The 10,305-nt window shown below is 38.6% G+C and overlaps 1 protein-coding gene across 2 annotated transcripts in view; it reads left to right on the forward strand.

The window, feature by feature from the left end:
* Positions 1-9,394, forward strand: part of LOC140370091 (dynactin subunit 1-like) — a 45,093-nt gene extending 35,699 nt beyond the window's left edge. For both annotated transcript variants that reach the window (XM_072457043.1, XM_072457042.1), the window contains exons 17-29: positions 646-814; positions 909-977; positions 1,566-1,778; positions 2,591-2,752; positions 3,254-3,385; positions 3,696-3,824; positions 4,118-4,260; positions 5,133-5,281; positions 5,784-5,911; positions 6,529-6,709; positions 7,585-7,658; positions 7,740-7,829; positions 8,843-9,394. In XM_072457043.1, coding sequence (XP_072313144.1) covers positions 646-814; positions 909-977; positions 1,566-1,778; positions 2,591-2,752; positions 3,254-3,385; positions 3,696-3,824; positions 4,118-4,260; positions 5,133-5,281; positions 5,784-5,911; positions 6,529-6,709; positions 7,585-7,658; positions 7,740-7,829; positions 8,843-8,980 — 1,777 coding nt within the window. In that variant the 3' untranslated portion in view covers positions 8,981-9,394. The remainder of the gene's footprint in view (positions 1-645; positions 815-908; positions 978-1,565; positions 1,779-2,590; positions 2,753-3,253; positions 3,386-3,695; positions 3,825-4,117; positions 4,261-5,132; positions 5,282-5,783; positions 5,912-6,528; positions 6,710-7,584; positions 7,659-7,739; positions 7,830-8,842) is intronic.
* Positions 9,395-10,305: the final 911 nt, after the last annotated feature.

A 10,305-nucleotide genomic window follows, 5' to 3' on the forward strand; every position in this document is an offset into this window, starting at 1 on the left:
ACGGGTACAAATTCAGACAAAACCTGGAACTACACCTGGAACCGATTAGAACTAAGACAGGACTAGAACAGGACCATAAAGCGGATCAAAACAGGACCATAAAGCAGATCAAAACAGGACCAAAACGCGGATCAAAACAGGACCATAACGCGGATCAAAACAGGACCATAACGCGGATAAAAACAGGACCATAACGCGGATCAAAACAGGACCATAACGCGGATCAAAACAGGACCATAACGCGGATCAAATTTGGACCAAACCAGGACGACATTTGCACATATATTACGTCAAAACTGGGACTAAACAGGGACTAAACCGGTGAGTAAACCTGAACTAGACCAGGACTAAACAGGCCTTGAACGTAATCAAACCAAGTTGTTATTTGACACTAAATTGAGCCCATTTTGGTCCTGATATGGACTTTTGGTTTGTCCTGTTCTAGTCATTGTGTTCAAGTGTCAATTCTTGTCATATATTAGCGATTTATAAAGACAGCAAGTTATCAAACAAGATTTAAATACGTATTGTGCTGACTGAATCACTGGGATGTTTCCTTTCCTGATGAGAAAGTGATAAATATTCAGTGTTGAACGGGCATTGCAGTTAATTTCTGTGATATTATTATTTGTTTTGCTCCTTCAGGGCTCTGTCCCAGTGCAGCGTGGAGGTTTATAAGAAGATCGGCTCGCTGTATCCCGAGATGAGCGTCCACGAGCGCTCCCTGGACTTCCTCATCGACCTCCTGCACAAAGACCAACTGGACGAGACTGTGAACGTGGAGCCTCTCACCAAAGCCATTAAGTACTATCAGGTATCACAATGTATATATAATAACGAGCCATTTCCAACAAGGGTCGCAAGGTACCCAATAACTGCAAAGTGTAATCCTTTCTGTCCCTTCACAGCACCTGTACAGCATCCATCTGGCGGAACAACCAGAAGATTGCACTATGCAGCTGGCAGATCACATCAGAGTGAGTTCAGAATGGCTTTTCACCTTTTTATTGTGATAATGAAACACTTCATCATCAAGCAATTAAAAATACAACATTTCTAACTCTATTCGTCTCATAGAAAAAGACGAAATTGTACTTAAAGAGCTTATTTCATACATTGATGCGACGTAATGTGCTTTACAAAGATAATATGACATAACAACATAGTAATAACAATCAGATATGTTGCAGAAAACTGATTTGGAATTATTAAAAGAGGTCTGTGTTTGGCCCCTAATATTTTACAAGTTTTATCCATTGGAAATATTGATTTTGCTTCAAGTAGATGCACTTTTATATATTTCTTCAACTTTTATTTAGCGAATGAGAACTAATTCTTATCTACGATAGACAAAGGGCAGCAGCAGCAGCACACAGAGCAAAGTGACAGGGCATAAACAATACAAGATGACACACAGATAAAACAGAAACTCTTCCACACGTTAGACTATTTACTATATAAAAGAGTATGAACGATCCACTTAGAAACAGGTGCAGTCCTTTCTTACTTTCCCGGTGCATTTCTCAACCCTGATTTGAATTCCTTGTCACTGTTTGCGTGTGCAGTTCACCCAGAGTGCGTTGGACTGCATGGCGGTGGAGGTGGCTCGTCTGCGCTCCTTCATCCACGCCGGGCAGGAGAAGACGGACTTTGCCGGGCTCCTCAAAGACCTGGGCACGTCCTGCTCCGACATCAGGCAGTTCTGCAAAAAGATCCGCCGCAGAATGCCCGGCACAGAAGCCCCCGGCATCCCAGCAGCGCTCGGCTTTGGACAGCAGGTAGCCGTGACAACAAGACGGTTTCTGTTGTTGTCCACTATTCTATTATTATTTTGATGTTTCTATGAGAATTAATTTACCGCATCCTTTGTATTTGGCTTAAGGCAAGACGATACAGACAAGCCTCTTTGTCTCTCCTATCTGTGTTATTATTTCATCATTAACGTAGCTCCTTAGATTTGTCTGATGATTTATATAGATTAAGCTTGTGCTTCCACTAAGTATTTACTTTTTCCATATTTTATTATGTTACAGCCTTATTCCAAAATGGATTAAATTAATTATTTGCCTCAATATTCTTTGCTTTTTTTTTTGCAATTAAAAAAATCTAATTTAATACTTTCCGGATGCACTATATGTGCTGTTTGACAACTTTTATACATGACATACCTTGTTTTTGTATAAAAGACATTACATCATCATCCCCATGTATATGTAAGTAAACTACAGATTTTTTTTTAATTGATATATCTAAATTTGAGGTTGTAAATTGATTAAAGGAAATTAAAACATATTTAGGTGCGGATTGGGCAATATTTTCAGGCATTTAGTGAGATTAAACTGAGCAAAAAACAAAACAAAAACCTCAACAGAGGACGATTAAGTGTACCGGTTCATTAATCAAGTATTGCATTTTTAAAATCAAGATTTCAGGAGCATTAACATCTGATATAAAATAGACAGATGAGCTGCAAAACATTTTATTTGTAAATAGAAAGGCAGATTTGGCATTTAACTTAAACCAACGTAAAGGTCTTGAAGACATGTAAACCTTTCATTCCTTCCCTGAGTTTGTCCCTGGTCTGCCGCAGGTGTCGGACACCCTGTCGGACTGTAGGAAGCACCTGACCTGGGTGGTGGCGGTGCTGCAGGAGGTGGCAGCGGCCGGGTCCCAGATGGTGTCTCCTCTGGGCGAGCAAGAGGGACTGTCCGCCGCCAAACTGGAAGACGTGATATTCAAGGCTGGAGAACAGGTTTGTGTTTAAGGGTTTGGCTCTAGTTTATGGCACGTGTGAAGTAGAGATGGGACAAGATCTCGTGCACACAGAAAATTATGAATTAGCTTGGAAAAAGGTTACGGCTAATGAGATGTTGAAGTTATAAAAGCAGTTCTACAATGACAGCGAAAAAATTAAATGAATAAAAAAGAACTATTTATTTACTATACATGGCTCGTCTTGTTGAATTTTGTCCATATTATTTGGTAAAAAGTGCTGATTTGGTAAACACTTGGTTTCGTCCTGGTTGAATTAATCCAGCCTGGTCCTGGATTGTTTTATTTTAACCCTGGTTTAGTCTGGTTTAGATGATATGATAGGTGTGATTTTTGATCCATGATTTATGAGTTTGACAGAAATTTGACTTTAGCTGATACTTAATGGTGAATTTTGTAACATAACATCCTACAATTTGGCCACTATCGCCAACTAAATGCTGACACACTGATATAATATATATATTTTTTGTCATCACAGATCTATGGAGCTCAGGGCGCCAACCCACACGAGTATCTGCGTCAGTCCTGCAGCATCGTCATCGCCACCATGAACAAGATGGCCACCGCGATGCAGGAGGGCGAGTATGACTCCGAAAAGCCCCAGAACAAGGTAAGAACAGACAGAACTACGTATGTATGTGACCTTTACTTCATCCTAAATACCCCAAACTGTAAACTGTGTCCTGTATATTAAGATTTAGTTCAAAATATGAGGATTTTTTGGAGTTTCTATGATCTTGTAAACAGATTTTCCTTAAAAAAAACTACGGTATCTCATATAATTTTGTCCTTTGCTTGTTTGTAGAAAAGAAGGTGCTTGGTGATGACTGTGACAAACTTGATTAGCCCAAAACATAATTTACTCTCTGCTGATAAACTACCGTCTGCCGGACGTTTTAACTTGTCATTTTTTTACCCAGACTCCTCCTCCCGTGGACCTCAGAGCCGCCGCGTTGAGAGCCGAGATCACCGACGCGGAGGGACTCGGGATGAAGCTGGAGGACCGAGAAACCGTCATCAAAGAGCTCAAGAAGTCCCTCAAGATCAAGGTGACGAACCGAGTTACCGTGGACACAAGCCACAGTTGCTTTTGTGTTTGTCTCTTCGTGTTCTTGTCGTCTTTTCTTTTGTTTAACTTAATACTTCTGTAACTTTACCACTTTAAACCTCTTAAATGTGAGGTCTTCTTCATAATTCTGTTTCTTGTTGGAATGTGAGCAACAAACTGCACTGCAATTCTTGTCTATCCATCCATCAATATTTCTATCCATCTCTTTATCTATCTATTTGAAAGTCTGTGTTGGTGCTCGTGCTAAAATGACGTACTGTAATTGTTTTTCAGGGAGAGGAGCTGAGCGAGGCCAGCGTGCGTCTGAGTCTCCTGGAGAAGAAACTCGACAGTTCGTCCAAAGACGCAGATGAGCGAGTGGAGAAGATCCAGATGCGACTGGACGAGGCGCAGACTCTGCTCAAGAAGAAAGAGAAGTGAGGCTCAGTTTGCACCCGTGAAGTGTTTACAGTAGTTACACAGGGACGAGCCGCAACACTATGAGCAGGGAAAAGGCTCATAGCTCCACTCATAGCTCCATTCATAGTCTCCGATACGCTCGATATCAAAACCTAAAAGAATGCACAAAATGTTAATACTTGGTGCTCGGTATGATCCTGTTTGAAGATCTAGAGATGGATCCTGTGGTTGATCAAATGCAGAGTACATATTCTTCCTTCAGTGATCGTAAAGTTCATCTCAACCTCATACTGGGGTTGTCAAAAGTATCAAAAATTACAGTAATCGATACAAAAAATATTATCGTAAGTATCGGTATTGAGACTGAAAAAATCACACAAATTAGACAAAATTGGACATTTACTGAACAGTTTTAGAACGATCTTGAGCTTTATCAGACCTCATGGTAATATTAATCAAACTGATTATTCTGTAGAAGCATTTTGTTATTATCAATTGAAATCCACTATCGAGCTTATTCCTATAAAACTATTGTATTATTACTATTGTTGTATTTATTCAGGTTACAATATAATCGTAAGAACTAAAATGTGACAATTTTAAAAGCAAAATTCAGTTAAATCTAAAAAAATCAATCTATAGTCCAAAAAATACATCTAAATTCAACAAACCTTTTATCTTACTGTTTTTTTCACATTAACTTTATTATTCATAAATCTGGTCCCAAACCTGAGGAACAGTAACGTGTTCGACAATGGGAATGAAAAGCAAACTAAAGATCTCACAGTTATTTGACCTCAATAACCGGGAACAATCGTTAAAATCCTGTTGTTTTTTTCCCACAATAACCATGAACACAACATAATTTGAAGCGTGCGGTGTTCTTCAGGGACTTTGAGGAGACGATGGACGCGCTGCAGGCCGACATCGACCAGCTGGAGGCGGAGAAGGCCGAGCTGAAGCAGAGAGTGAACAGTCAGTCCAAAACCACGGTGGACGGGCTCAGGGCTTCAGGAGGCTCCTCCGGCGGCTCTGGAGGTGAGAAACTGGACGAGCCAAGACAAAATAAGATCTATTACAATTACACATGATACAGAAATGATAAAATATGTAAAATGTGGATAACGTGACACAGTAACTCACTATGTTTCCTTATTCCTTTCACAAATGTTGAATCGACAGAAGAGCAAAAAGGTATTGAGCGCATTAATTTAAAAGCCTGAATTCATTTAAAACATATCGTCAACTGCATGATTTTTTTTAACTTTTCATTTGAATTTGAATGTTTTTTTAATGTCATGCAGGTTTTTGGAAGATTTCTCACGTTTTGCATTTTGTTCATAAAATAAGATCAGAAAATGGACTGCTGCGTTTTAATTTGAAGGAATTCTGGCATGTGTTTTTCTCATTTTATACATTTTGTCCCCAAAAAACATTATCGGAATGCATTTTTTGGTTTGCCATCTCAATTGTCCACACGTATCTGCTTTTGTTAGATTATCTCGTGCAATAAAAGCCTGTATAATTGTGTTTCCCACAGTCGCTGCAGTGTCCAGTTTCGGCTCGGCTTCAGGCCTCCAGGTCATCGACTCTCCTCTGCTCACGCAGCAAATCGAAGTCCAGAGACTCTGCATCAAACGACTCAAGAACGAGAACAACCGGCTCAAGGTGATCAATAATATCAATAATATAGCACTTTCTCTTCATTTATCTGAACGGTTCTGAGCTTGTGTTGGTGTTTAAGCTTGAAAGAGTCTAGACTATAGACTATTGACTATAGACTATGGAATCTCAGGTGTTTTTTTGGAATTTAGTCCTGATTAAGTCGTGATTTTTAAACCTGATCTAAATCTGTTTTTAGTCCCGTTTTCAAACCTGGATTAAACCTCTTTTTAAACCTTTTAGTTGTGTTCTATTTGACTTTAGTTTCAGTCTGTGATGATTTGACTAGTTATGACTGACTGTAGCTGTAAATACTGACTGTATAACCACTTTGAAGCCTAAATAAATATCAAAAATATATAATATAATGCATTTTGCCACTTGTAATTGAAAAAATGTAAGTAAGTGTGTAAGATTTTGATTTTAAATTCTGTTCAAATCCAATATAGCCTTTGCTGATAACAATTGAAATGTCTCTTTATTCTTAATGACAAAAAGTTGTATATAATGACCAAGTTGTTGATTATGTTGTGTATGTTTATCCAATCAGAGAGCTACACACGACTCCTTTCTGAATCACAAATGTTTGGAGTTTTGTCTTGAAATCGGTGCTTGTGTTTCAGGCTGAGAAGATGCGAGCTCAGTTGGCGTCGCTGCCGCCTCTGCACGTGACTAAACTGCCCTCCAAAGGCTCCTCAGAAGTGCTCTCTAGCGCCCTCTACCGGAAAACAGACCAACTGCTGGAGACCCTGCTGCAGATGAGCGCCAACGTCAAAGTGGTCGACCTCACGGGGAAATCACCAAGTAAACGGCTCCTGTAGTAACACAAATACTCTGTGATTTAATATTGAATACCGGCAAATTTAACTGAACAGATTTACACATTGAAAAGCTGCTATTAGTTGTTAAAAAAAAGCATGAAAAAATAAAACATGTTAAAGGGTTTTGTACCTTTATGGAAACTCACTAAAGTTTATTTTCCATGCTTATTTTGCTAATGATTTTCTCTTAAATATGCTTGATTGAAAACAGTTTTTGTAATTACTATCATGATTTGGGCTGCAACTACCGTATTTTCCGCACTATAAGGCGCTCTCGATTATAAAGCGCATTAAGCGAAACAAAACCACATCAAATCGCTTCGAGGTCATTAAGCACAACCAGAATTAACCCATATACCGTATTTTCCAGACTGTAAGTCGCATCTTTTTTCATAGTTCTGGCCGGGGTGCAACTTATACTTATACTTATACTTATATATTTATACTTATACTCCGGAGCAACTTATATGTGATATTATTTGTTATTTTCACACTTGCAACTGCATTTCATACTCCAGTGCAACTTATAGATGTTTTTTTTCTTCTCTATTATGAATTTTTTGGCTCGTTCGACTTATACTCCGGAAAAGACGGTATAAGACGCACTGATTACAAGGCGTGCTGTCGTTTTTTGAGAAAATTAAAGGCTTTTAAGTGCGCCTTCTAGTGCTGAAAATACGGTAATGATTATTTTAGAAATCGGCAAGTCAGTGATTATATTTTTGACATTTTGTTGTAATAATGTCTTTGTTATGATTGGTCTTGTAGCGTTTTAGAGTTGCCTAGTGTTTTTAGTAGTGGTACTTCGAGCGTACTTCATTAATTTCATCTCATAATGTGCATTTCTCCTCTGTCCAGTGACTCCCGGTGCTCAGCTGTTGGAGCAGACGGCGCGGCTCCAGTCTCTCTCTGACACTCTGGACAGACTCAAGGTGCAACTTCTATTCGTTGTATCTATTTGTCGTATCTTTCATATTCGTCACGCACTTTACACCCGCTCGTTTGTCGCTCAGGACGAAGTGGCGGAGCACGTGGTGAACCAGCAGCCCGGCGCTCGAATCTCCTCGGACTTCGCCACGTTCCCATCGGCCCCGTTTGTCAAGGTCAGTTGTAATCTGTGTTTTGGCTCGGCCCACATATCGAAGAATGTCCTTTTTTTTCCTCCCCCACTACAGATTGGAGAAGTGTTTGAGTCACTCTGACATGATGCTGTGGTAGAATTAGAATGTGTTTGTGTGATTATTGCTCAGGGTAAATAATTAAGTGACAAAGGAACAAACTTTCCTCGGATGTTGTTTTTTATTCAGAACAAACGCACGCAAAAGAAAGTTAATTTATTTTAGTTTATTTAGCACCAGTTGAGGAGGATTTCACGTCTTTCTGGTGATTAGACTCGAGGTTAGCCATGTGTCTGTACGACTAGAGTAAATTATCTTCTGTACACTTCACAATTACCAACAAAATTATGAGGAACCAACTCGTATTCACATATTTAATTAGACAGTAACAATTATATTTTACCATACAGTAAGAATAAGGTCACTCTTACAATAATATATCACCAACAGACATAAGTTAGAATTAGAAAAAGGACAATTGTATATGTTAAGAGTTTACAGGAAAACAACGACAAAACTGTAAGGGCTGTAATCCTTTAGTCGATTAATCGGTAATCGGTCATCGGTCAATGCTGTTTTAGTAGAAGATTGAATTAGCTGAAGATTTTGGAGTGAATCATGAGTACAATCCAACGTATTCCTCTAACATGAAAATACAGTGCACCTCTAGTCTTTTGAGTGCAGTTTGGAATTAGATACATCGAGATACTTCATAGTTTTGACCCGTTTCATAGTTTTGAACACATTTTAGTCAACTAATCATCAATATGGCCTTGTCTTTAATCGACTACAGCCCTACAAATAATATAGAACAATAGCTGGTGTTAAATGTGTCCAATTCCTTGATCAAAAAGTCATTCAGTAAATTTTTTTGTTTTATTTGACATCGCTTTCCACTTATCTGTGCCTGAATGTGTGCGAGAGGAAATATACAAAAAATGTTTCTCTCGCACAAAAAAAGAACCCCATGTTCTTAACCATTTTGCTTCTGTGTTCAGGCGAAGGAGAATCACAGCGATGCCGTTTTGGTGGGGCGCGTGATGCTGCCGTGTGCCCGGGGTCAGGAGCAGGTGCATCGACTCGTCTTGTCTCCGAACCAGCTCCACACGGTCCACAGTCTGCTCCAAAACACATAAAAAGTCCCAAACACGCGACGAAATCCTGCTGAAATCCCGCTCCTGCCAGTGCGCCAACACCCAAACCGTCGTAATTAGAAACTGCCTGAAGAAATCTGTCGTCTGATCATGTGCGATATGTTTCAAAAAGGCAAATCATCGTTTATTTGCACTTTTGAGGGTACGAATGCTTGAGCAGTTAATCTGACGGAACCACAATTTAACTGAAAAGAGAACAAAATTAAGTTATATTAGTTCTTTTAATTATTACGTCCGGGGCATTTTATTGTACTCGTGCTACTTTTTGCACAAGCGATGCATTATGGGATGAAATTGCACAAAAAACGTTGAATATGACGTCAGATTGGAAAAACTGTTACACTGAAAATGAATAACTTTAAGCATAAACGCAGATCAGCCATAACTTTATGACAACTCGCAGCACAAGTGAGTGTCACTCTCTTAATTTTCTTTTATTTGGTAGAGAAAAAGTAGTTGAAATATCCTTAAAAATCAGGTAATTTTACAGGAGTAAATGTGATAAAGTGATCAAATTGACTAGATGTTTTAGCCTAAATTGAAGATAAAGTTAATTTAGCCCATTCTACAAAGTTTTAACTTCTTAGATTGTCCATAATGTCACTTTAATTATAAAGATGATATTTGTGGTAAATTACCCAAATGAAACTGCTACTTCTGATAAAAAAGGTTTGCGGTTTGGATGTGGCGGTTGTCACTTTTATTGCTATTTGGCATTTTAAAGTGGTTTACATTAGTTTGTAATGGCCGACTACTGGAGCATTATTTATTGCAGTATTTATAGTGGTGTAAAGCCCTTATTTATTGCCGTTATGAGTGTAGTTTGTATGTGTGAGTCTGCCCATGCCTTAAATCAGAAAGCCTTTCGTTTCAACATTAAACCTCATTTGCCAAAGAACTTTTACCATGTTTTTGCCATCAAAGTGTGACATATTTTGATAACATTTGTTGCGTCGAGTTTACACTGTTTTACTGGTTGCTGAGTGACGGTTGCTAAGGGAAACTAGACTGTTTTTGTTTTTTTCTTGTAGCTCCTGTGTGTGTGGCTTTTAGCTCTGGCACAACAACTAATAAATCAATTGAAAAGCATAAATGTGTCTGTCATTCTTGTTCAAACTTTCAATATGAATGTGTGAAATTATGGATTTAATGAGGAATGAATAGAAGATTATAAAGGTCATTAAAATAAACAATACACCAATGTGCCCATGATTTCAAAAGTATTTAATACAAAGTTTCTTTAAAATTCAGCCACTGAATCACTACAAAGCCTATTAGAAATATAAAAACACTATAAAATCTATTAA

Source organism: Eucyclogobius newberryi, unplaced genomic scaffold (assembly GCF_026437365.1).
Source record: "Eucyclogobius newberryi isolate DKJ021-1_F unplaced genomic scaffold, fEucNew1.0.hap1 SCAF_21, whole genome shotgun sequence".
Taxonomy (NCBI): domain Eukaryota; kingdom Metazoa; phylum Chordata; class Actinopteri; order Gobiiformes; family Gobiidae; genus Eucyclogobius; species Eucyclogobius newberryi.